Here is a 27731-nt window from a genome sequence, read left to right as displayed (position 1 = left end):
TATGATTATACTATGATTTCAAGCTCACTATGCAGTGATCTACTGAGTATGTATTATCTACCAAGTACTGAATGAGTGAACAAGTCATTTCAGACGCAGCCTTTGTGATTGCTTTCCTCATTTCAATTCAGTTCTTTGAACTTTTGCCTGGCAGACGAGGTTTAAATGCATCAGGGTGTCATATTTCCATACCCGCAGATATCAGTTAATAAGGCCAACGAGGAAGTCAGTGGCTCATTACAGATCCCCACAGAGGAGGTTTTCCTGTTTGTTTGTTATGCAACTAGGCGATTTATTAAATTACAATTACAATGCGCAGACTGCTTGCTATTGGTTTAGTTCATTTTCTCCTCATCCAGCACTTGTGACTCAGATTTGAGAAGCGCATGTTTCTGATTTTTTTTTTTTGTAAACCATATGTGGGACAAATCAAGTTATAGATTTAAACCAAAATGACACACCAGAGATGTATATACTGATGTATGTATTTATGCTTGCAATGGGAAGCCTAGCTCACATAGTCTACTCAAGCTCAGGTAAGAGTGAGGAAATTTAAGCAATATCAAATAAAAATACATATAATATAATATAATATAATATAATATAAATGTCAAAAAACAGTGAAACAGCTGAACACTTCAAACTACTAAAATAAGTCGCAGTGGGTCAGAGGATGAATCAGAAGGTCAAGTGAAACCAGTATACTCAAACCTTTCTCCTGATTCCTGTGAGCTTGAAGAGCCTGAGGTCTGCTTGAGCCAAATTAGCAGAATTTGAACCTCTAACCAGAGCAGTGGAGTGCCCCGCTGTCCAATTATAACACTGACTCTGAAAGCGTAGCTTCCAGATGTGCAGACATGAAATGCACATACCTCTTGGCATGATTTCTGCGCTAATCAACACCCAACCATGTGTGCGAAAGAAACAGTGGGGACCCACAAGGTGCCATCATTTTTCCTAATGATAGGTAGTATCATTACTACCTCATCTGTGTTTACGTTCTCGCCTCTCTCTCCCTCTGTCTCCTCGAGCAGTATAGTATCCATGCTCGGAGGCTTTGCATTTGATCTCCTCCCCCCCTTCAAGGAGTGCTGGCCTGCCACTGGTAGAGATCTAGAGGTCATACCCCACAATGCCGAAAAAGCCGTCAAATCTCATGGTGTCAAAGCAGAAAAGGGGGACGAGGGCAGCAGGAATATGAGAAAGGGAAAATGTGAGGAAAAGAGGGTGGATAAAGCTACAGGGTGATCAGGATATTTAATAAAACAGAGGAAGGAGGTAAGAGGGGGATATTAACGGGGCGGGAATGGTGAAAGCAGGTTAAAAATGTAAGAAATGTAAAGAAGGCCCAGAGGTGTGCATTTACCATCTTCCTCCTGTTATCCTCTCCCCCTTGGCTAACAAAACCCAAACGGTTTTTAGTGCAGCAGAAAGCAGCAGCGGATGCTCATCATTTGATTATCCCCAGAGATCCCTGTTCCTCTGTCTCTGTTCTCTCAGTGCCAGATACCTATACATCCTGTTCTAGCCCTCCCCCACCGCCACCTGCCTTTGTCGCCTCTTCCTTGCACCTCCTCCTCACTGCCAGAGTCCCTAATGAGGCTCCGTGGGAATGCTCTCTGGCTCCCTCCCTGAAGATAGACTTGTTCGCTTTCTGTTGTTTCTGAGGAGCTGCTGGAACGGATTGTCTGCCGCGTGTACCATATGGCCTAGCCGCCCCGGCATTCATGCAATAAACACACACGCGCGCAAAACCGCACACACAAATGAGTGATCGCACACTCGCATTTCTAAGGCATGTGTTCCTCAAGCTTGTATGCTCACGTGCACACATCATGTATTAAGTTAGGTAGGATGAACACACAGCATGTGGGCACATAATGACGTACACACACACACATACGCCTAAGCATACACACGGACACGCACGTATACACACATTTAAATAAAAGGTTAGGAGGACGGACAAACATAGGATCCACTATGGGCACAGCTTTTGCCACGAAGAGACAGCATTTTGCAAGGCACATGTGAATGTGCACGTTCCTGATTCCTTTTTAACCAGAATGCTGTATTCCTGTTAATGTTACAATCATCGCGACAAAAGATAGTTATTAGCCTGAGAAGTGTTTGATAAGCCTTCTGATTCGTGGATCTGCCTCTCAAACTGAACTTCCTGGATCGAATTTCACGCCTTGAGCAACACACCCCACAAACGTAGGCCGAGCGCCCACTATTGCCGTTTTACGAAAAGGAAAAACACATAAGGGATCAGTAAAATGCATGTTGACAACCAGCTAGCAGCAGCATGTACAGTATCATCCACCCCACCAAAATTCAGAGGGTAGACCCAATTCCGGATCCAAATATGAATCAGTGCGGCTGCATTCATGACAAATTCTGGCAGAGGACCACAGAGACCAACCATGGAATGACTCGCTGCTGCTGGCGAAGAGCTTAATGAGAAAATATTGGCTAGGCTGTTTCTGAATTGAATGGCAAAGACGTTTAGCTGCTCTCCCTCTCTCTCCCCAACAATATGCTGGTAATTGGATAATAAACTCTACCTTGATGGAGAGTTGAGAATATTGCGGTTTTTCTTTTTAGCGCAGTAAAGGTCTGAGTCTGATGGGCTTAACAGGCGGTTGTTGAGGGTATTGAGTACATCGTGATGGGCCAGATTCGCTGTGTTATCCTTTGCCCTTCTCTTCGCTCCCTTCATTTCCCCTCACGTTTTCTCCGAATCCCTCCATCCCTCCAACCTCTCCAATCTCGCTTCAGCCTCACTTTCTCCTCTCTCCCTGTCTCTGAGTCATGCAGTTAGCAAGCAGACGGTTTTGTCCAGGTCTATTTCTGGATGTCATGCTGTGGAAGAGAAAAATAAGATTAAAAACAGAGAGAGAGAGAGAGAGAGAGAGAAAGAGAGATATTTCTCCACGGCTTAAGGATCTAGGAAAGTTAAACCGTTTTATTCAAGAAAATGATACTCAGCAAAAAGGACAGTGTCACCAAGGCAGCATAAACAGGCACAACCTGCACAAACACCGACGTTAAAAAGAACGAAAATACCATAACCATTCCTCATCTCCAATACTCGGCGTCAGGAAGTCACTGACCGCGTTGTAGTGAGCCCACAGCAGCTTGCAGTTTGATCGATAACTGAACCTGATAACCATTTAACAAATTGATGTTTGAAATGGAGCTTTAAATGGATAAAGGCTGCAGATGCATACAGATGTGAGTTTGAAAATGAAAGCTTCGTTTCCATGTTTGATACCAAGCTGTTTTTCTCTTTCTGTAATCATCCTCCTATTTTTCCCTCCACTCTTTAATATTCCAAAACTTTTTGGGTGCCCATCCAATTATTACCGCTTTGTGATGCATGACGTTTAAAAGTTTTCATGCTTTCATGCTTTCAGAAAAACTTCAGAAACACCAGCTTGAAAAGTTCACGTTTTTTTTTCTGGTGGAGCTATGTTCAGCATTCAGACAGACAATTTGTTTCTTTCATCCAAGCTGATGGAGGAACAACCTGATTTTCATTTTTTTGTGACATTTAAAAGTTTGCTTGAAACTCATTTGACAGTTTGACAGAAACTCTGAGTCGTCAGGGTAAAAAAGCGGCACAATAAAAAAAAAGAGATGCAGAGTAAAATTTTGGCAATTTAGAAAAAAAAAAGTCCTCAAAAGTTTATGGGTCAGACTTTCAAAAACACAAATCTTTTAAGTCTCCAAAACTACTTGAGGCAGCTAAACCCTCGAGCAGGATTCATCAATGAGCCAGTAAGTAATATTGCAAAAGCAGATGTGAGAAATCCCTTTCAACATGAATTCTATTCTTCTCTCTCATTCTTTGTTCCAATTTCTTGTTTTTAACCTTGGAAACCTAACTGCAGCTGTCCTCACTTTGATAAATGTCATCTGTTTTGGACTTAACAGAGACGATGGAACAAGAAAAGAGGAGTCATCCCCTCCCTCATGGATCATAACAGACGCTCCATATTCATCATTCCTCCCATTAGATCACTCCTGACCGAGATCTTCCACTGTCTCTTTTTTTTTTCTATTTCACCCATTTTACAGACCACCAAGTTTCCTTTCTATCCTTGCCAAAGAGGTCAAGGTAAGTTCAGTTCATCCCTACTCTCCCCGTGTGTGATCCTATGGGGAGTAATCCCTCACAGAGCTGACACGCACACACACACACACACACACACACACACACACGCACGCACGCACACACAAACAGGAGTCTGCCTTCGTTTAACCACGAGGTGTGTCCGTGCATGCATGACTCATGATTTACGTGGAAACCTGTAAGAGGAACAGGGAGAATGAGAAAAAAGGCACAGTGCATGATGTGATTTCTCCTGGACAAACGGCGACAGCAGCAGTTTTCTGCTGCCGGGCGGCGAAGGCAGGTCCCCGCGGATCAGCCGAAAGCCCAAGAATGTGACTTCTCATACGGCGAATGGGCTGAGCTTTGAGCTTTGATCCCTGACTGAAGAGAAAGTCGGATTTTCCGGCACAGTGAGTGACGGGCTGGCGAAAAGGGTTGGGACTGGGAAAAGCCGAGCGGTTGCTAAGGCAAAAGGGATTGTGTGTGCGCGTGAGGGAGAAGAAGAACAAGAGGGGGGTGGAAATGGCACCACACATTCTCAGTTTTCAACTCCTTTCTCTCAAGCCCCCCCCCCCCCCCCCCCCAACCCTAGGTCATTTTTTTGGCAACTACCAGCTAAAAAGCTTTTCTCATTGAGAGACAGAGGGGATGTGAAGGGCTAAGACTTGTCTGTAGTCTCTCTGGGGGCTTTTGCAGGAAGCACTGTACCAGAGACGGAAGGAGATAGATTCCCGGACAAGCAGGGAACAATGGCAGTGACATGGCATAACTAATCGATATGAGAAAGCTCTAACTTGGAGACGGGGTCAGATCTCTTGATGAGGCAGGCCCCGTCCCTCCGAGCCTGTTCCACTCTTGCTCTCTGGTCCCGCCATCCTGCCATCTCTCCACACCCTTCATTTCCTCTCTCAGCGGACATCCTTTGAAATGCTAAACAATCAGGGCATAGTCCACACCTCAGCTTTCCTCTCGAGACATCGAGCTAATTTTTCCCTGGCACTGCTCGGTGCACCCGGCTATCTGCCCTCCCCCTCCCAGGCAGCTGGAGGTGACGGACGGATAAGGGCCTGAAAATCTGCAGACGTTTCAGGCAGTTAGAAAAATAAAAGTGTGACTTTGTTGTGCACTATTTTTCATAACAGCAGAATGTCAGCTTTGCATAACTAAAACATTTGCTTTCATTTACCAAGGACTCATTTATCCTCACCCCAGTTAGATGAAGATCATTTGCACATAATCGATGCAGCATCTTGTGCCTGAATAAAAACGTACTAGTCTTCACTGATTTGGTTTCTTTATGTTCTGTAATCTCAAAGCCTACATTTGATACCTTTTTGTAAATTTTTCATGTGTCTGTACGCTGTGTTATCATGGGGTTTCATGTATTTTTACATGTTTTCCTGCATGTTTCACCTAAAACCTTGTGTGAAATCATTTTTTCCTTTTCAGGACAACTACTGTACTGAATTGAATAGACACTGGTTTTGATTAAGAAAATAAGATTTCTATTTGGGTTGCACTTGTAGCTGTGGTTACAGTAAACATTTTCAGCTAGATGGGCTTGTAAAACGCTGTCATTGTTGCCATCTTCACTATAGTTTTGTCTACAAAGTAGGCTGCTTGGGATTTTCATCATAGAGCAGAAAAGCATCAAGCTAAAACTCCTTTCATTTTTCCCATAGGGAATTTCTTTCCCCGCCGTTTCCCAGATCCCAGGAATTATTTTAGGAACTTACAGTTTCACCATAGCTGCTGAAACAAAAAAAAAATCCTCTTCTGATAACGTCCTTTCCAATGAGTCTGCAGTGTCACATTTTGCATCTGTAGTCCTAATGATAGTAGTGACTACAAATGTTATGTGTTAATGATGATATTAATATTTAGATGTTAGTTATGCAGCTGACTAGTCTGAAAAACAAGTAAGGTGAAAGTTTCTGATATAAACAAAAGGGAAACTATGCTATTTGCTATATATGTTGCTGTTGCAGATAAAGTTGCTGGAACTACTTGGTCAAAAAGGCACAATGTTATCCCGACAAGGCTGAATTTCCTCTTTACAAATCCCCCATAGAAATGCTAAAAGACAGATGATATATTACATCTTTGCGGCCATGGTGCGTAGGTGACATTTAATGATGGTGATTCAGATGGGTTATTATACCAACAGTTACAGCCAACAGCCCTCGATCTTGGTACTTGTGCTCTTTATGGCCTCCATGTAGACTCTGTCCCACTCGTGAAGCTCTCTCCTTGCTGAAGGCAGTAGTGCTGTTCTTCATTACCTCACGACACTGCTCGTATATCACGGCCTTTACATCAACAGTACTCTTCTGAGAAACCCTTAATTAATAAGGGCAGAGCAGAGGTGTCTGGTTCGAGTCAAAAAACACCCCAGAGACTGAAAATATGATGTTAAATGAGGTCTGGCTGAAGCGGAGGTTAGCGCTGACCACATTGGCTAAAACAGCTGTTGTCCTGTGCTATGTTGTGGTTTTAAACAAACACTGTCACACAGGCGTACATATACATCCATATTCACACACACACACACACACACACACACACACAGAGCCTGCCTGTTTTGGTCAGGAGCAGACCGAGCCTCTGTGGTCTGGTTCAGTAACACACATGCTCTCTGTTTATGTTGTGCTCACAGGCCTCCTGTGGTCTGCCTGACACAATCTGCCATCCTGGTTACACTATTACTTTCAGTCTCCAACTTTTTTCCCCTCGGTCTTATTCCCATCACATCACTCCAGAATACTTCTTCAGCTGTTCTTCTCTACTTTTAAATCTCATTTCATTTTTTCCAATATATTGATTCTACTTAAAAACTATGTTCTGTTTATGTTTGGGTTGCAGACGCTGAGATAACCATGCTTTCAGTTATCCCCAGGTCATCAGTTCATGGTGTGTGGTTTTCTGTGCGCCCAGTCTGTGTTTCTTGCCTCAATTTATTCCTCTTTTCTTGCCTCAACTCACATTCTCACCCCGTTAATCTCTCCTTTCCACAATCTCCCCCTTCTTTCTCTCTCTCTCTGTCTGTCTGCCTCCCAACTCTCTGTCTGGTGCGTCTCATTTTGCAGTCTATTGTTGGAAGCCAGTGAGTTTACGGGGGAGCCGGTCGGCCTGAAAACACAAGCGGGGGTCGGCGTGGTCGCAGCCGAGCGTGACGGATACAATAACCCCTGCAGCGGAAGCACCCATGTGCTAAATTACTGCCACAAATGTTCTTCCATCAGGCCGCGGCAGGACCATCAGAGCCACTCAGCTATCTCAAGCCCTGACGTACTTTCCTTTCCCGTTACATAATTGCGCCCTGACCAAGTGCGCCCAACAAGTCAAGCTCCACTTAAAGGTGAGATGAGGCTGATAGGAAGAGGATAGGGGAGTTAGATTGGTGCTATACCCCAAAAGAAAACAAATTTGGTGTATTTTCAGCCTGCTTGGGTCTATGAACGCTGCAAGCAGATACCAGCGTGAACACAGTGTCAATAGGTCAGTTTTCCTTACAAGATATGAATACCAAAACTATTACAACTCCATAAAAGTACATCCAAAATGCACAGCCTGTGAGCAGTAACCCAACTTTATTGACCAGCTGAAAGCAACACTGTCTTTGAGAGTTCTGAAGGGAAACATATCACTTCAGTTCTTTTTGGTTGCACAGAGAAGGACATTAACACCCTCAATAATACTTTTAACAAGCTGAAGGTCAACAACTATCTTTATTATTTATTTATAGCTTAAGTTTAATGGAATTCAATGTTCTTTAGAGTACAGAGCTACAGCTGCACACCCAGATCTTGCGTAAAAAGCAATTAACCAGGAATTAATCTGTGACGGGGTTAACTCGTGTTTTTTTCCCCTGCATTTAACCACAGGATTTGCGTGAGAAAGGGCTGTGAACAGTAAGCAGTTTGTTTAGAAGAAAAGAGCATTAGTTACTTCTCCTTTGGCATTTCCCCTTGTCCTTCTGTGATTTAAACTTGTTCACCTTCCTGCCAGCAGCCGCAACACCTATTGTTTGCAAAGACCGGCCACTTCACACCTCCCATTCACATCTCCGCAAACTCATCCATTCAGCCGTGTGGAGGAACTTGAACCGCACCCATATCACAGTGGCTGGAAAAGACATATGACTGCCAGTGTCACATTTCTTGTGGAAATTCAAATGATATGTGTTTCTGAAGCTGGCTTCTATTTTTAGAGGGAATATTTGTGGCTACTGTTATAAGTTGCAATGAAAAAGGAAAGGACAAAACACCAACGCTCAATGAAACGCTTAACAGCCAAAAGTGCCTTTAAATTTGACAATTTTAGTGCCTAAAATGGAAAACTTACAATGTCCCTCCACAGGGTCTGATGGAAAAATCACTGCTACAGTATTTAGAGAATCATGGGACATTTCAAGTCTTTACTGCCACTGAGGGTTTTACTGCAGTGTTTTTAGTGGTGGAGTCCCACCTCGTCTGACATAAATACTTACCTCTGTTAACATCAGATGACATTATTACATTTTTATGAAATCTGACATTAGGCTTATTGAGCTCCTGGGAAAAGAAACAGTGGAGCTACATCACACACCAAAGGGTGTGTAGTGTATCTAATGAGTGAGGTAGTTGTTTTAACAGTCATCAGGTACCTAAACTGACAACGCAGTGTGTCAGGGTCTGTCTGATTCTGCACAGCAGGTAACTGATGATTGATCTATCGCAACATACACTCACTTCGCAGCAATTAATCACAACAGCATGTCGCAATGGTGGGAAAAAAGAAAACCTGTTTTTTCGAGTTGGGAAAGTGCTTGACACCTCCACGATCCAATTTTCTGGGGGGAAACTGTGCCGCTACACACGAAGATGGATAAATTAGGTGTTTCAATAAAAAGGCATTTAACTTTATCAAACCTTACTAATTCATTTGTTTGGGTCATAAAATGCAGTAAAACGTCCGTCACGGTTTGTCAGAGTCCAAACTGATGCCTTCAAACCTCAAAGATGTTCGGTTCATAATATAAGGCAAAAGAAAGCAGCAAATCCTCACTATGGAAAGCTGAAACCAATGAATGTCTGAAAAATTACTTAGACATTTAATTGTTATCAAAGTAGTCACCGATTTATTTTCTGCCCACGGACCGATCAGTGGACCGAGTCTGTGCCTTAACAACACGGTGATGCCCAGATGGAAAGCATTAACACAGAATATTGCCCTTTTACGCTCTTAGCGACCACTGATGCGTGCACTTATTTATTGCTATATCGATTCATAAATGGTCGATGTGCTCCTGCCTTCAATTGGCTATTAACTGATCCATTAACATTATGCATTCAGATACTGTTCTACTCTTTAGCTTAGTTTGCCATGATAGAATTTCTGGGGGGGAAAAAATAAATAAATAAAACACAGGCATACAAGAGCATGACAGGGGAAGTGCTTCAGCACAACAGGGGACCAAACATGATTTGATCTCCATTCTAAAACAGACAGAGGGTCTCACGCACAGTTGAAATGGATCATTGACATTCACACGGTTCAGTGAGCAAACACTGCAAAGAGACGAGCGATTTTGGCAAGAAAACTCACAGATCCCCATCACATTTTGTCACTAAAGACCTGTGCATCATCACTGCAGTACATAAAAGTAGAAATTACCACGTATTGATAAGATATGTCACTATGACTAAACAGAGGAGAAAAGATGAGAAGAATTATCCAATGAGGAGCTCTGAACGCAACACACCTCCAAACTGTGGTGGGTGGCCTGAATTTCAGCAGCAAATACAGTGTCCAGCTGTGCTTGGCACAAACGACAGGCTTATTCATTTTGCGGTCCAGATTTCCAGTCTCTCTGTCCATGTTTATTTTGTATGTATGCACAAGTGCATCCATCCATGTAGTAACTCTCTGATAAGGAGTGACAGCCTGACACATATGGCCTTGATAAGGGTGTGTTGGGTAATGTTATCTGACAATCATTAACTAGACAACGCTGTTATTACACACGTCTGACCTGGATCTGATTACGACGTGACAAAAGGAAAAAAAGAAGAAAGTGAAAGCAAAGTAAATTCATGATGTTAAATTAATTCTAAAAAAAATAAACAAAGCATGTGAAAAAAAAACAACACCTTGGATTTTTGTGGCTTCTAAAATATCTTTAAAAAAAGAAATCATTCACAGCCTGGTCTCAAATGTCGTATTCACCGTGCCTCCAGCAAACAAAACAAGTTTCCGTAAAAGTTTAACTAAATTTCGCTTCAACACTTACAAGTATCACGTAAAATGCTGACTTAGGGAAGTGGCTATCAAATGAAATAGCTTGAGCTGTGCAACAAGACATGAGGGAAATTAGGAGCGCACATAGCCTACACTACATTCAGAGGTCTTTCCGTCTGAAAGTGCAGCGTATAAAATATGCATTATCAATAAAAGTAATGCACAGTGTCTTGAGTGCACTCTGAGTTAACGCCACGTGAAGTGATAAAGTGTGTAATGCACGACCACTGAAGAGGACAGGTCAGGTGGACGGCTTTGAGGTGATTAGCAGATAACGGGACTAGCGGACGCTAATCTCGCCTTTGCTCTCTGATTAGCTTTGAAAGTGAAGCTAAAAGCTAACGTGGCTCTGCTAGTCCTCCTTTAACCTTTTATGGAAGGTCACACGGGAGTTTTATTAAAATAGGAGATGTTTTATGCGTATTGACGGTACAGGATAGGATAGGGGACCAATATTATCTCCAGTGATAAGGCCATATTCTGTTAATGAACAGGAAATGTGACACAAATGATCTGAGATATTACCTCTCTCAGAACAACTAGCCCCACTTTTCATCATTGTCAAAATTTTATTGATGCAATAAACTAATGTTCAAGGCTAAAAGGTACATGGATACTAACTCAAGACTTTCTGTATGATCTTTCCGATAAGTGCATGTGAGGACAGTTGGAGGCCTGTACTGTGAGGTACCTCAGCGAATTGGCGAGGACAGAGGTCACACTTACACAGAGTAAGTAGAAACACTATGAAGGGTCTTTGTTTTAGTTTGTGAGTCAAAAGAACCAAAGGTTGGAGTCGCACACTCTTGAGGTGGTTAAATGAGAAAGTGAGGAAGCTTTTTTTATGGTGTTGGCGAGTCATAAACTTCCAATGTGTAATAAAGATGATTGTGGCCTTTTCTCTTCTGAAACCGTTCTATGGAGTTTCAGAGGGCAGCGTGCCCAGATGGACTCTGATCGTGCTCACAGCAGCTCAGAGCTGTTTGTAAGGTATCTGTACACAACATCCATAATCCTACACAGGGAACTGTGCATGTTACATGAAATCAGAGTCAGATGTGAGGTGTGTCTGCCTCAGTCTCTCTTTACACGGGGAAACTTACCCCATCGCTCTTTTTTTTTTAATCAAATATGCACTGCAGAAGAGATGCCAGTGTCTGCTCCACAGTGCTAGTTAAATTAGAAGTGGAAACACTGACGCAAGAGCTGATGCAGAGGGAGACGTCTTTATCGCCAACATCAACAAGGGAAAAGGGACTGATCAAAACGTCTGAGAAATTCAAGATATGCAAGTGTTACAGATCAAGTTCATACACTAGATATAATGAGAAAAGGAGATTCTGAAGATTTTTCTGTAGCCGGAGATTTCCTGATTTATTTAGGAAGATTTATAATGGAAAATGCACAGCAGATCTGGCAGCAATGATGAAGCTAGAGCAAACTTAGTAATGACAGAGCTCTTAGATCTACTTGCCTCAGCCGTCCCAATAGATACTGCAGCTGGGAAATGCAAAGCAACGCATCTATTTTTTGGAGATGTAGTCCGTCTGTTCCCGTTCCCAAAAACCTCCCCTGTGTCGTCCTCTAAAAAGCTTATCAGCATCCAGAGATGCCGTCGGCTTTGAGGCTCATTTGGTCTCGCTTCATACTTCACATTAAATGCAATTTATTGAATAATGAATCTCCTCTGCTCCTCAGACCGTGTGAACTCAGAAAATTCACTCAGCGTTCATCCAAAAAACAGGCCTTTAAGGTCACTCTCTGATCCTGGATGAAATTCAAATAAAATTTTCTCCACGTCAAAGGTAGAGCAGGCTATAGGAAGTCAGATGCCTCCGTGCTGCCTCGTGAAAATACTGGTGAAATCCAAAGGCTGCCGGTACAATTAGGAGGAGGATGAGGGGGGTATGCAGCACTGTACGACTGCATGGGTATGCGTGGACATGCTATTTAATATGAGGAGCAAAAAAAAAAAAAAAACATGAATAAAAACTACTCTTGCTGATACATTATTCATGTTTTGTAGCTTCTGGGGGTTCCACATGAGTGGCCACAGTTAGAGTTAGCGCCGGGTTTCGGCCAAACAAGATGCTGCTGAGTATGCGGGAGGGAGGGAGAGGTGTGTGTATGTGCATGTGTGTGTGTGTGTGTATGCGGACAGGGAGGAAGACGCTGAGTGGGAGTGTTGCCTGAAGGCTTAAAAAGAAGAACATTCACTGAGAAAAGCAGGAAAAAGTGGGAATGGAAGGACACACTACTGAATCAGCACTACTTTGCTAAAGGGAACACATGCAGGCCTAGCTGCACACACATATGTATATGCAGATGCACAATTTAACACACACACACACACACACACACAGCTCAGTCTGCAGTGTAAACGTAACACATACTTGTCTGGATTTCTGTCTGTCCCCTCGCCGGCTACAGTGCAAACACTTTGCAGATACTCAGACAGAAAAGCAATCCTCCACTGTCCGGGCCAAAGACAAAATACACACTCTCCACGACCATAACAGAAAGGTGAAGACTGCCAAACACACGTTACATAGCAGGTATACTCAGACAGTATTAGCTCATGCTTTCCTTGAGCTCCAAAAAAAAGTCAGCAATCCCTGTAGAATATAAATGTGTATTTATAGATAGTAAGCTATGTAGCTGCAAATACTCTCCCGTCACCAGATACCCCACAAACTCCAGACTGGGCCCACTAGCAAATAGAAGCACTTCCTTTCACACACAGACAGACACATCTACATCTGTGTCTGGGGAACCATAGAAGAATTTGACCTATCACCTCAATATAGAAGAGCTGCCGACCACAATTGCACCAAAATCTTGTGACAACTCCTACAGATGGAAAAAGTGACGTATTTGAAAGTCATCCATTCAAACAGACACACAATGAAGAAAACTGGCCTTTGGGACTCCTAGTAGATTTCAACTTGATTGAAGCATCTTGTTTGGTTTGAGTTAGCACTTTGGCAGTGGCCAGTCGGTACATTGTAATTGTACACTGTGAGAATCTGCCAAAGTACAAGGAACCCTGGTTTAGCCTGAGCTCCAGAAACTCTCTGATTAACTTCCAGGTTAGTTGCATAAAAATTATAACATCCTTGGACTCCTGAACTGAAATGTAAATGTTTGGGCATCCAGGTGATGCAGGGGCAGCTGGCACTCGTCCAGCTCTGTAGACCTCTGCTTTTCAAATCCAAGTTGTGAATGCTCCGGCAAACACAACTAATGGTGTTTTTGTTGGAAGCCAGGAAAATATTGTGTATTGGTGGCTTCATCGTTATTTACCCTGTTAAAGCAGGCAAATCTTGCTCAAATCTTACCAAGTCAAATTTTGTCATTTTACCGTGCCCACAAGTGCGTAGACACCAAACACGTGTGAACGTGTCCTATGCAGGCACCAAATTTAGTATAGACAAAACCATATACACACCCACTGTCCTGTCCATTTTGGATTTGACATTGGCATTTATTTACAGCGGGAGCTGCTTGGTATAGGAAGTCTCTAACTGATGGCCACTCAACACCCCTAACAGAGCAGTAGGGATTTAAGTCAAGTGCATCTCAACTGTGGCTGATGCATGAATATCGGTAATCAAGTCAAGAACCCTGATTTTGCCTCTCTGAACCAGGATTTAAGTGGCCGGCTTATCTAAAAGTTGGCTGGCTCAACATTTCCGTCACCAAGGATGTTTAGTAGTACACACGACAACACAGGTCCTTACAAAGACGTGGCACAATGCCGCTTACTATAGGATCCGCTTATTGCTATAGGCTGAGGCATCAAAAAGTTCTCCTCTCTCCTCTCTCACTTCAGACAGCCACAGAACCTTGCGTCTGGCGAGCGAGCTGCAACGGCAAACAAGATGCAGACTCTTTGAGAATAAAGTGCTGTCGTGTCACATCTTTCTGGGGAAATAAACACTTCAATTCACCCCCACAAAAGAAAATACATCCCACCGAGCAGCTAAACAAACCAGGATGATCTGCCGTTCTTTCTGCTACCCGCCTTCCACCTTTCTTCCACTGTCTCTTTCAACTTTTCTCTTTCTACTGCTTTTCCCACTTGAGCTCTTTCTCTCCTGTGTTTTTGTTTTTGCTTCAATGGAAGGGATGCGGTTGGATAGACACCACCAGTCAGGATGCAGCAGAGTAAAAATCAAGCCACTGACACAGGAAAAGCATCCCATTGCTCTGCGACACAGCCACACGGAACAAGGGGCTGAGTTGCACAACGTAAGCTTACATGTTTATAGATCTGACTCTAGGTGGATCTGCAAACTGCATTCAGCACCCGTGGAAAAATGCCACTAAACCACTGAATGTCTGTGGAAATGGAACAAGAAACATCCTTATTCCTAGAATGTTTCCATTGATGATGTAATGAGATCTGAGAAGGGCCAGGGTCAAGAGAAGTAATGCTGGCGAGCTTTTTCAGGAGACTTGTCACATGTATGCAGAATTAAATAGCAGGGTATGTGGGCTTTTTAGGCCGTGGGACTGTGAGACAGAAGAAATGACTACATAAAAGAGAGGAAGAGAAATTGTGAGCAAGGAGAAGACACAGCAGGAAGAAATTGTAGGGAAGGAGAGTGGGTGTTAATTTAAAATATCCAGCATTACCACCAGCAGCTGCACTTTGTCCTACATCGCCTCCCAAAAACAAGCATGCACTCCTCCTACTTTATCTGAAAAGGAGGCCCCATCAAGCTCATGAATAAACACCACGCAGCAGCACCACCAAACAAACTGCCAAGGAAAGTGGGAAAAATACAGAAACCAAAATGATTCTCTCCTTCCCATCTCCGGTCAATCATACACCCACACTCCGGGCATACTGAGAATCTCCTTGGTGAGACCAGATGCCTTCTTCCCTTGTAACCGTTTCCCCTCCTCCTCCTCCTCCTCCTACACCTCCTCCTCCTCCTCCTCCCTGGTTAGTTTTGGCTTAGCCGCTGATCCGTGAAGTGTCGTGGAACCTGCCAGACCAGGGCATGGTTGTCGAAGGCTGGGGCTGTGAGAGCAGCCATTGTTGCCAGTTGTCGCCCCAGCTTCAAAAGCAAGAGCGAAGTGATGCACGAGGAAGAGAGGCCACAGCAGTAGGAAGAGTCGGGGTTGATGGAGAGGGGTGAAGCATGGTGGGAGTAAAAGGGGACCATATGGGGAGGCTGCGATGTCAACAAGACACAAGCGTTCCCTCTGGAAAGAGAGCAAACTTTAGCACAATAGGACCCCTTTGGAGCGCCTGGGGGCAGCCCCAACTTTTACACCCCAAGAGTGGAAGTCAAACCAAGCCATAAAAAGCGTGATGAACCAGACAGGGAAAAGAGCCCTTCCATCAGCCTGCCAGGCAGCCAGATCTGCTCCAACAAAACCCTCTTTCTCTCCTCGAAGCCTTGGCCCCTTAAACATTGAGCCATGCACACATTCTTCAGTGACATAATGCTTTTTTAAGCTATTGCCCTCTTCTACTCCCCCACCCCACCACCTTCTCTCTGCCCTTACTCAGATTCCCCTCTTTGGCCAATTACTATTTGAATATGAATACCAGCAGAGTGGTTGAGTGTTTGTTTTCGTTCCTGTGGCGGTGAGAAGTGAAGGAGGGAGGTCAGCGTGCGAGCTGACGTCAACGATCTGCCGCCCCATTGATGTGCCGTTGGTAGGTGTTTGCTGAACTGCCTCTTGGGCCCATAAAAGCTACCATAAAACCTAGCTACTACCCCCCCTTTCCCCAGTGGAGCTGCTGCAACGCCCCAAGGGACCCAGGCCACTCACAGGAGGTGAGCTCTGACAATGCTGGTGGACTATGCTCTGTGTTCTTATTCGGAAGGAGAAGTTCATCTTTTAAGTATGAGCTCTGTGTGTGTGTGCGCGTTAACGCCGAGTGTGTCAGTTTCTGCAGCAGATATAGGCCAGACTTTCTGCCCACTGCTCCTCATTGATGAGATAACTGTGGTCAGGTGCTCCACAGCCCGGGGACCGCAGAGTCATTCAGGAAGAGGGACAAATCCCTGGGAGCCCCGGGACCAGCGGCAACCCCTCCTCTCAACTCCCTCTTTCCACACACACACATCCCTGACCTCCCATGCTCTAACAACCCCTTCGCTCTGCAGTTTAGTAGTGAAAAGAAAACAGGCATGTAACTACGGCCCAATTCACTTCATAGTGAACCCAGTGTCCACTTGACTGGTCACATAAGCAAATAGAATGGGAGCACAAATGTGCTGCTCAATCAGAAATGAGACCCTTGCATAGAGCTGAGTGATTGATGAATTACATTAATGTGCTTTTTATATATGAGACGAGCTAAATTCACTTAAAAGTTGACCTTTCTCCAACCATTTTTTTTTTTTTTAACTCAAACCAGCTAAGTGCATTGACAGTGAATTCAAACAGTGAAGTTGCAGCTCAGACACTAAAATTCTCTGTACAGCTCAGAGTGAAAAAGTTACTCTGCATGGGTTCGTCACTGCACAGGCCACATTAAAGTCTATTTATCTGTGTATGATATAAACATATACCTTTCAAACATACCTTTAAAAGAAACAATCATAGTTTTGGGCTTTTAAATACAGCGAGAGACAACAGACACAGAAAGAGTTCGTTCTCTGACTGACTCCGTTTATGTTGGATATAGATTTTTTTTTTTTAAAAAAAGGGGGCCGATGCCAAAAAACTGCAGCTGAACGTGAGAATGTTGGAATGATGGAGTTGAGAATGTGGCTCAGGGCAGCGTTTGCCCCCCTGTCTCAGCATGCCCTGTGCCACACAGAGAAAGCGGAGACATGAGAAATTCTCTTAAACACTACGTCTCTGTCTGGAAAAAAAAAAAGGACAGGTGTCAGAAGTCAGAACTCATTGTGCTCGCCAAACCTGCAGACAGCAGCCATATCTTCCTCTCATCCCCTCTCAGCAGAGAATTTAATGAGGAGCCAATCACACGTCTGTCCTGATCATCACTTTTTGCTTCAGCCAGTCACATACCCGTCTAGTTTAATTGCGTTCACAAGGACCCAATCAGCTTCTTTCTCTCGTCCTTTTTCTGTTCTGCACTGTCAGGGCCTTCCAGCTACTGACTTAACTGTCTGCCTGCAAACTTTTTACATCACTGCATCAGCACTAGTTAAGGATGAGAGAGCATCAAGAGTGGCAGAAAGAGAGAGAGAGAGAGAGAGAGAGAGAAAGACAGGGTGGTTACAACTTTTACTACAGTGCATTTGTCTCTTGTTAATTGATTCCTCTTAGACATTTCCTGACAGTTCTGGGGATGGAATGCATTTTGATTCCTTTTTGCTTCAGTCTCTTACCACAAGCACAACAAGCCTTGGAACCCGTTTTTCTCTCCAGAGTAGAAGTGGGCAGCTTTTAATAGGAGGAAATGATTCCAAAGGGCTGGCCCACTGCTGTGCTAATACCCTCATTGATTTTCATTTTGGGGGGAGCCCTCCCAGCTCTCCACCAAGTAGCCAGCATCTGGCCTTGGTGGGGAAGGGGGTGGGGGTTCACTTGGGCTTCACTGTCTGATCCCATGCATGTGTATGATCCGAGTTCACGTCCATACACCAGCTCTTTCCTACTCTTGACCCCACCCCCACGCCCTCCCCCGCCCCTCCACAACCGCCGCCACCACCTCTGAGGCCAGGGGCAGCTTGGCTGTGCTCGTAATCCCTCAATGAATGTGGGTCAGTGAGCGGGGCTTTGGCTTCGTCACTCAGCAAGGGGACAGACAGCAGGGTCACAACCCCAGTCATCCTACGTGCACTCTCTCACATGCACGCACGCACACACACACACACACACACACACACGCTCCTTTTCACACGCCCATGTACGAAGACACAAAAAAAAACACGGATGGATGAGCAGCCACACACCGCCAAAACTCACACAGACGAAAAAACAAGCAGCAACACAAACTTGTAAAACATTTGAGCAGATGTGAGATTAGTGGAGATGAAATGATTAGAGATTAGTCTAGTAGTTGATTGACACCTAAATCATCAATCAAACAGTGTTAAAAACTGCCAAAAAATTACCTGTGAAAGCATCTAAAGTGTGAATGTCTTATTGTTGTCTCAGGCTGCTGTAACAGCAAACTAAATCATTTGGGGGTTTTGGAAAACAGAGACATTACAAGACATCTGAAGACGTCACATTGGGCTCCGGGAACTGACGGGCATTTTCCACTATTTGCAAATACTTAATGGACCAAACGATTCATCGAGAAAATAATCATTTCATTATTTAATAATGAAAATACTCATTCGTTGCAGCTTAGATTAGTCTATTGTACAAACATCAACTGATAAACAGTCAAGACAAGCTATAGTCCGTAGATACAGGAAGTGTCCCCAAATTACAATCGTTTTTTGGAATTATTGACAAGTATCATCATAAGTGATTTAACAAGCAAAAATTTGCTGGTTCCAAGTTGTTTAATGTGAGGATTTGCTGTTTTTCCCCCATTTTCTACGACTGCAAATTGAATATCACCTGGTTTTGGACATTTTTCATTTTCATTCATTATCACCATTTTGTGGAATTATTACGGTAAAAGTCCACCAAATAGTGCTTATATAGTGCTTCAAAGTAAACCACGTGTGAGTTAAGTTGATCACCAGAGACTTTGACTGCTGGGAAAATACCAATCATAAAAGAAACAGACGGAAGCCACGACAGAAATACTCTGATGAGGCCGTGTTGACTTCTCTCATGTAACGGTGACACAGTGACTTGCCCCAAATAACACCGAATGAGGCTGAAGCAACTCAAAAACCCAAATGTGACGGTTAAAAACGAGGAGAGAGAAAGACGGAGCTGGAGAATGTCAGAGGGGATGTGAGCTGGACATACCGCCTGATGAGATAAAATAACAAACAGAGGGTTTATCTAGTTATAGGCTTAAATATGTCTCTCACACATGCACACACCAAAATATCAAAGAGTCCTAATTAAGCTGTACCGCACTCAAACTTATTATCCTCCACATCATTAACATTCTCCATCACAAGCTGGGTTCTTTATCTAAGAGAGAGCAGGCAATCATGAAATATTCATGATTTATTAATCTGACTACAGAAAAACAAACAATGGCAACCGGGGAGTGTGACACCCTCTCCTGCCAAACAGCAAGGCAGCAGTGTGACTGTTTTGCTTCTCGCTCTGCACTCCAAAATCTCCAACAGGAGTCCAGTATCAGGCGCCGCCGCCACGCTGGCATTCAGGTGAATGCCGGTTATTCCCACTCATAATAATGTTTCACTGAGATAAGATGGAGAGGAAGTGTTGCTGGTTTTCTTCACTTGGCCCACATCAGCTACTGCCACTCAGTCTGTGGCGTTGTGTCAAGAAAATGTCAAACACTGCGTCGTCATTAAATCAAAAAAAAAAAAAAAAAAGACGAGGGAAATGGAAATGTGGCAGGGAGCCATCGCAAGCCAAATAGCATCAGTGTTTCCACGTCATTCTGATAGAGAGAGGGAAGGAGGAAAAAGAGAAAAGTAAAAAAGAACCAAAGCAAAGGGAGGGAAGGGAAGGGGAAGTAAAACACAGGACAGAGGAAAATGCAAAAAAGGGAATGATGAGGCTGGTCTTCTTCCCCTTTTCTCCCTTGCAGCGACTCACGCTTTTGAGAGAATTTTCTCAAGTGGGAAAATTTCTGCTGATGACACAGTTGTGAGAATGAAAATGCCGCAGCGCTTGGTTGATGTTTCTGTCATTGACTCCTAATGGGAAAAAAAAAAAAAATCCCACTACATGCGAAATTTTCTGGACTCTCAATTTCTTTCATCCCAACTCGTGCGGTACACTCCGGCATACACTGCGCACTATTATCGCTCAATCTCACACCCACTTGCTCTTCTTCCTCTCCCTCCACACGCACTTTCAGGCATGTGCAAACACAGACACATTTTTTTTCGTATCTTCTCTTGACTTTCTCATTCTCTCCATCTCTCCCTCTACTGCTCTTCACTGCCCTGCCTCTCCCTTTCAGTTTTCAAGTCCCCCGGGTGACCTTGAGCAGCAGCTGCCAGTGAAGTAGCTAAAGTACAAAGTCAATACGAGCCAACAAAGCTGGTTAAGTATTAAATGGGGGATGATGATGACGCTGCTGTTCGCCAGAGAAAGGCTTAACAAAGAGAAAATAAAAGGAACATGTGCAGTCAGACTTTAATGGAACATTCAATAATAGTAATAATGATTTACTTTAAGCTATTGACTTGTGATATGAGATGAGACTGTACTTTAGATTTTTGCAGAATAATCTGCTTGCCAGTGGAACAGCTGGATTTAACGATGGGCTACATATATGAACTAAGTATGCCACTACAGAGAACATGTGTAAGTGTAGGTCAAATCAGACTGACTTTGTAGTCCACTTTTGATGGCACAATGCAATGACAAACCCATGCCTGGAGATTCATTACCGAAACAGGAAGCAACAGGCCACAAAATCTGACTTCCTATTCAAAAGAAATGAGAACTTTATTTCCTTAGAAAGTTAGAAAGTGTCACATATCTAAGTAGGACTGTGCCAGGAAAGGAGGTTTAGTCACCACAAGGCCTAACATTACAGCAAAATCCCACCTAATGTGACATTTTTCAATTGTTGAGCCTGTTATAGCCTTTCACTGTCCTCTTCCAGGATCATTGTCAGAAAGCCCTGAAAAATCAGTGGATAATGTAGCAGTGAATGGGCCCTTTCATCAGCGTCAGGCCGTGGAAGTGGACTAGAGTGACTTCAATTGAAAGCTATTGCAGCTAAGAAAATCAATTGAATAAATGTGCGGAGCGTGGGGCTTTTTGTGTATGTGTGTGTGTGTGTGTGGGTGGAAGCTGGCTCAGGTACCTATATACCGGCTTCCAGTCAGCCCTCCTGTTGGTGCATTCCTTTGTAGTTCCTCTGGAAGGCAACGGGGTCAAAGGTCAGGAGGCAGAGATCAGCCTGGACGAGCAGAGTTCTGCAGCACCGACCACGGCGGTGTGTATGTATGCTATTCTGTGTGAGTGTTTTTGTAGTTGGTGAACGGATGCATAGTGAATACAAACAACCGAGCAGAACTCGAACACAACTTCTTTTGTGCGAGTGTGTGTCGGGCTACTTTCACAGAGCATCCAAGTATGTACATATACTGTACAGCCAGTCGGCCTGCCTTGGCAGTGCTCCCTCTTCAACCGCTAACAGCTGCTCTGACACGTGTGTGCATTCCTGAGTCTGCACCACGTCGTCCCCGCAAGGTATCGCCTGTCCGCCCTCAGCCTGTGGAAATGGAGCACTAACACCAGCCACATACAGTTCCATTTACCTGAGAGAGCTACGTCAGGGTTTCTGCAAAGCATGAGCTGGCACCCACAGGGGCTTAAATTAGATTAAAACGAAAGGCATCCATTTGATTAAATTTAAAACAGGCTGCTAAATCATAACAGGGAAAAATGTATTTTTTTCCTTTAATATATTGGTAGCGTTCTGCTGCCAAATGCAAAAGTAGACCTGGAGTTTAAATACAGGTTAAAGACCAGCGAAATCAATTCTAAAACATAAGACTCACAAATGGTTCACAGAAAAGTGTGAGAATCACTGAGATGCACAGGATAACAAGCAAAAGCAAACTGCTAAAAGTGTTGCGTAAAAAGAAAACTGGATGTATCGAGTTTTAGCAGGGACAGAAATCAAATTCAGCACCGAAGCCGGAGATGAAATGACTCACTAGCAACTATATTGATCAAAATACACCAAGCGTGAAACACACCACGGTGGAAAGTATGTGCAGCGAGAGCTCCGGGTTCGCTGAACTCACTGCGATCAGCTGTGTCAATCAGCTGGTTATGGCACAGAGATGTTCCAGAGACAGAGGCACCTCTGGGAGAACGAGGCCTGATCCGCTGGGAAACAGAGCCGTGAGCGGGGCAGAGGTGGGCCGTCCAGAGACGACTGTCACCTGGAGAGACGTGTCATCCATTATCTGACATTCCACTGAGCCCAAGGCATCCCGAGAGAGTGAGTGTGTGTGTGTGTGTTGGAGAAAGAGAGGGAGGGGAGGGGGGAGGATGACGAATGGATAGACAAGTGCATGCTTGTGAAGTTTTGCATTACCAGTTTGTCTGTGAGGAGATGGAGGTTTTTGAGTTCATTTCAAGTTCAAGGAGACTCACTTCCTTTTTTAAAAATGTTACTTATCTTCCCTCACAGCTGCTTATCGCTGTCTTTCTGACTGATTGAATGGAAATATGTGTAGGTTAACTTTCCATACCTGTCCTTTCCCTTAACCTTGACATGGTTGCACAGGTACACACACACACACACACACACACTAGAAACAATGTCGACAAGTGTTGTTATAGCATGCCTGAGTTTATCCAGGCTTTACAAAAGGCGTAGGATCCACAGGTTGATAACTGCAAATCAAACCAATGTCACTCACAGACAAGTGAACCTGAAGCGGAGTTCACTACGTAATCCAGCTATGTAAACATCAAACACAGAGCATTCAAGTGCTGCCGTTGATCCCAAGTGGGAATCATTAATTACCACCTTGACAAAACTGAGACCTCCAAAATTAGATGTAATCAGCTGTCCCTGGGGGCTAAGTAGAAAAGATGGCACTAACTCCTGGAAATGAAGGTGATAATTAACCCATTATGACTGATTTATTCGCACTAAACGGCTTCTTAATTCCACCAAACTTGTTAAACACCACAGCTCACATAAACCACACTGCACGCACACCTTCAAAAGGGAAGCAGCATCTTGTCATGGCAAGGTCATACTGTCAGATACTAATTTCAGAGGGAAAAACTCTTACAGTCGACTTTCACTTAATTTGCACTAAGTACAGGGTGCGAATCAAACATGTCCGTGCAAATCCTGGTAAAGGCTGCAGTGTTCCCATGGAGTGGAGCTGGAAGGTGGTGGTGGTGGTGGATTCCTTCATAGGAAAAGAGGGAGGGGAGGGAAGGGGGTGTCCGGGGAGCTAATAGACTGGCTGGAGATCTTTTACCTCATGCTTGAAAGGGAGCAGGGAGGTGGAGCGGAGGGTAAAACCCAGTGATGTAGTGGAGCATAAAAAGGTAAGCTGACTGTGACCTGCTACAAGACTCACAGCCGGTGATAGTTCAGCTAAATCCAGACTTTTACATTTCTTACTGCGATTTATGAGTCCAGATTTTAAAATGGGGGAGTACATTTCTATTGAACCATTTTCAGTTAGGAAGGGCATAGAGTGTGTGATGACACACACACACACACACACTGCAAACACTCTGTGACCCAAAGTCTGAGAACCCTGAACGATGCGCGCCTGCTGGTGCCTGACCTCTCCATACGCGCAAGTTCCGTGCGTAAAAATCCAAGAAGAACATTGATAGAAACCACATTTTTTCCAATCAACCACGTCAGGATCTGCCACTTACTTGTCATACTCTGCGTTGTCCTTGTCACAGCGTGCGTCTTTGTGCTTCTGCCAGTCTTTGCCGTGCTTGCAGGTGGTGAGCAGCACCACATCCTCTGCGTTGTGGACGTGATGTAAGGCATTCCTGGTGTCCGAGCCGATACCCGTCAGGTAGCGCTTCCCCTTGAACACCAGCATGTATTTTCTAAAAGGCGGGATGGAGTTGTACTTGAGGTATCCCCTCTCTCCGCCGGTCCTCGGGTGCTCCTTGGAGAAGAGGGGGATGGACACGTCAAAGTTGGGTCTGAAGTTCTCGGTGCTGATGCTGGCTTTGGCCAGCATGGCCTGACCGATGTCAAAGCCCAAGTCTTCCGTATAGTCCGGCCACGTCCCCGAGTACAAGTTAAATATGAGGTGGTTCCTGCCGTCGTTCCACAGAGGCAGGTTCTGGACCTTGGTCTTCAGGTTGTGGACGTATTGCGGGGACAGCTGGTCCCGGTCGAGAGTGTCCAGACTCAGGACGAACAGACAGGCCTGTCCGGGGTCTGATGTGTAAAACCTGGAGCCCTCAATGGTCGATAAAATATTCTGATAACTCTCTGAGATCTTCTCCCCCTTCTGCTGGGGGTAAACATAAACTTTGAATCCGTTCTTCTGACACAGAGAGAAATCAAAGCATGAATCCATACGGCACCGTTTGCCTTTGTAAACACTCGTGTTGACGTCCCTCTTCTGCCTCGGAGATATGTGCAGGTTGTACTCCTCGGTGTCCGTCTGATCCCAGGGCAGGAAAAGGTGTAAAGGGTCCGAGAAGTGAGGCCAGGGCTGGTCGGGCCGGTACCCATTTCGGCTGCGGTCATGCCGGCTCCTGCTCGCCGCTGGAAGTTGAACCCCTCCAAGGTAGAAGAGAAGCACTAGACATGCACCGGCGGAGAGCAGGATCAGGTAGCGTTTTTTGGCCTGCATGTGTCCTGGGAACAGGGGCGAGTTGTTTAGGAATAAGAAATGTAAAGTGGCCCGAAGTTAGGCTCTCACCAACCTCGGCTACACCGCTCCATCCTCCGGCAGCCTCCAAGGATCCCCAACCCCCCTTCTGCGTATTCGGTTCCCAAATCCAGCAATTGATCCAGTGCATGTGGGCAATTTTAAAAGTATTGTCCCGTTCTCCCTCTTCTGTAGAGTTTCACCATATCTCACAGCGCCTGCAGCAGCAGCAGCAGCAGCAGCAGCGGCGGCAGCAGCAGCAGCTTGGGTGCACCTAAACAGATCAGTAGTGCCCGGACCCTCTCGGACACAATCACATGCAGCCACTCTCTTCCCCTGCGCTTCTCCTCGCCCTCATTCAGACTGGCTGCATGGGGCTATTCAAATGGAAAACTGTCCGACAGCCGTCTGGGAACTCTCTCCCCCCGGCTGAGCAGCGGCAGGGGTCCCCGAGGCTCTCCCAGACGGAAAGGTATACCCCGGTCTGGATGTTAAACTCGGTAACACATTGAGTGTAAAAAAAAAAACCAAAAAAAAAAAACCCGTCGGTGTGGCCGCCGCGCTCCGATCCAAACGCCTCGGACTGAATTCGTCCCGTTTCCCCTCTTTAATCACTCCATGGTCCCGTGTGAGGAGAAGCCACACACACACACAAAAAACCCCAGGACCAAGCGTCGTAGCGCAGCAGCAGCAGCAGCTCAACGGTGCAACTGTAACCTGACGAATCCCTGCATTTCTCTTCTTATTTATTACAACCTCTCCTCACGCCGCTCGTACGCGCTGCTTCAGAATGAAAACCTGATCGGCGTGGAGACGCGGAGCAGGCGAAGTTATCCGGTCGACACGAGGGGAGCAAAACGCGGAGCTCAGACCGGGTGAATGAGCAGAGAAAATGTTCAAAAAGACGGGATTCCTTGATCCTAGTGTCCAATTACCGAGTGCTCAGTTGTTCCGATTGTTAGTCGGTAACATTCCAATCCCGACACGACGGCAGCTGACGTGACGTCCCATCGGTGCGCACCGGCGCCGCTGATTGGTCCGTCAGTAGGAACGGAAGAGGCGGGACTTGGGGGGAATGCACCCATTCATAACCGGAGTCCTCTGCATGTGCGACTTATCTAATTGTGAGCCTATGGAACTAACTTGGGGATGTGCCAGGGAGCGAAGCACCCCCAGCGAGGCAGGCTGTCACTGAGAAGTCACATTTTGATTTAGTTCAGCTCAGTCCAGCCAAATCAAACAACTCACGCTGACAGGATGATTTATTTTGCTTCTTCTTTGGCCTCCACAAGCTCATAAACTCAATGCATTATCCACGGCTGTCTGTTCTACTCCTTTATTCGTCTATTAATTCTAATTTTCATTTGATGAATGTATTTATAGTTTCTCCTTAGAGCACTTTATCTGATTATTGGTATTGTTTTTTTTTTACACACAGCATGCTCTGCAAATTGACTTGGTGTGTCTGATTGTGATCTTGTAGCCATAAATGTTAAGAGCAAAACAAAAGCTTCCAGGTGTGTGTGTGTGTGTGTGTGTAAAAAGTTACATGATGTGCTAGCAGTGTTTCATGTTCACCTACTGTGAGTTTTTAGCTTTATTAAATAATGCACCAATATTAAGCAAATACTGTGGGTTGCCCATTAGATAGTACACATATTCATTAATCATTCATTTAGTCAAAAGCTGCATTCTGTTCCTCTTTCTTTCTTTCTTTCTTTCTTTGTAGCAGCACAGTATTAGTTATATTTTATTCAGCCCACTGGTAGCACATTATATTGCTTATTTATCTGTTTGAATGCACTTATATTATATTTATGTTCTTTCTTTGTCAGTACTCTTTTCTGTTATTTCTGATGTCTTCCAGAGGTTATTGTCCCATACAAAAAAAACAATATTTTCTTTTTTTTCTTTTAAATATCATATTTTTCGTACTTTTATTTCCTTCATCAGACAGCTGTGGAGAGCGGAGACAGACAGGAAACGAGGAGAGGGAGAGAGGGGGCCCAGAGGCATGACATGCAATAAAGGTCCATGGCTGAAATCAAATCGGGGACATTGTGGTCGCCTGGTATTTTGTCTAAACCATCAGGATGCCCCAAGTGTTTTTTTAAGCATTGGCGCTACTGATTTGCATGGTCCATTGTCAGCGGGTTTTTCTTGGAAGGCCAAAATCACTAACCCACAGTCCTGACACGCAAAGGAAATCAAAAGCCGCAAAAGAAAGATAAGCTCTGTGTAATTTGCTTGTAACATGTTGTAATACTGATATCGCCTACAGGACTTAGCATCTGCTCAAATAAATGATCTCATTGTTAAGCTGTACCCAAAACTAGCACAGTAAAATAGTTAGGATATGAAGGCATTTAATGAGAATAACTTGCTGGAAGTCAACCCCAGACTTAAGTTTTCTCGGGTCCACTAACACACCAAAGTGACACAGGAGAGGCCACCAGCTTGACAAGGAAATTAATAGCAGAGGAGTGGTTCTTGCTGAGTGTCACCATGCCTCATAAGCCCGCATAATCCTCCCCACTGCCATTTGGTGGCACAACACTCGGGCTGGGTGAAGAGGCCATCCTCATTTTTTATCGGCCAATTAGCTCAGAAGAGGGGGACTAATTAGCCGGGCTGGCTGGGAGACAGGCCAGGATCCTGTGGTTGGCCAGCGCTCATCGTCGGAATATGGTGGTGATGAAGAGGCCTGAATACTGTTCCAGAGGGCTGCTCCTGTCTTCGTGGCTGTCCTGCTTAATCCAATGCAAAGCAGTCCATATAGTAAATTGTCCTCCGTCTGTGGCTTTTCTGCAGCACGTAATAGGTTCTACTATTCTTATGTTTTCTCCTTAGTTTCTTCATACAAGAATATTAACTTTTTGAAGTTGTATATATCATGATGTTGTTTCTCTGTTCTGTGCCGGTGACATCTGTTGCATGGCTCTCCG

The 27731-nt window shown here is 44.6% G+C and overlaps 1 protein-coding gene across 1 annotated transcript in view; it reads right to left on the bottom strand.

Annotated features, from left to right (window-relative positions):
• ext1b (exostosin glycosyltransferase 1b) overlaps nucleotides 1–25032 on the bottom strand; it is a 109044-nt gene extending 84012 nt beyond the window's left edge. The window contains exons 1-2 of the mRNA XM_070846128.1: nucleotides 24842–25032; nucleotides 23825–24773 (exon numbers count right to left, since the gene is read on the bottom strand). Coding sequence (XP_070702229.1) covers nucleotides 23825–24773; nucleotides 24842–24860 — 968 coding nt within the window. The 5' untranslated portion in view covers nucleotides 24861–25032. The remainder of the gene's footprint in view (nucleotides 1–23824; nucleotides 24774–24841) is intronic.
• Nucleotides 25033–27731: the final 2699 nt, after the last annotated feature.

This window comes from Pempheris klunzingeri, chromosome 16, assembly GCF_042242105.1.
Source record: "Pempheris klunzingeri isolate RE-2024b chromosome 16, fPemKlu1.hap1, whole genome shotgun sequence".
Lineage (NCBI taxonomy): Eukaryota > Metazoa > Chordata > Actinopteri > Acropomatiformes > Pempheridae > Pempheris > Pempheris klunzingeri.
The sequence above is the reverse complement of the archived record's forward strand: the minus strand, read 5'-3'. Positions and strand labels throughout refer to the sequence as shown.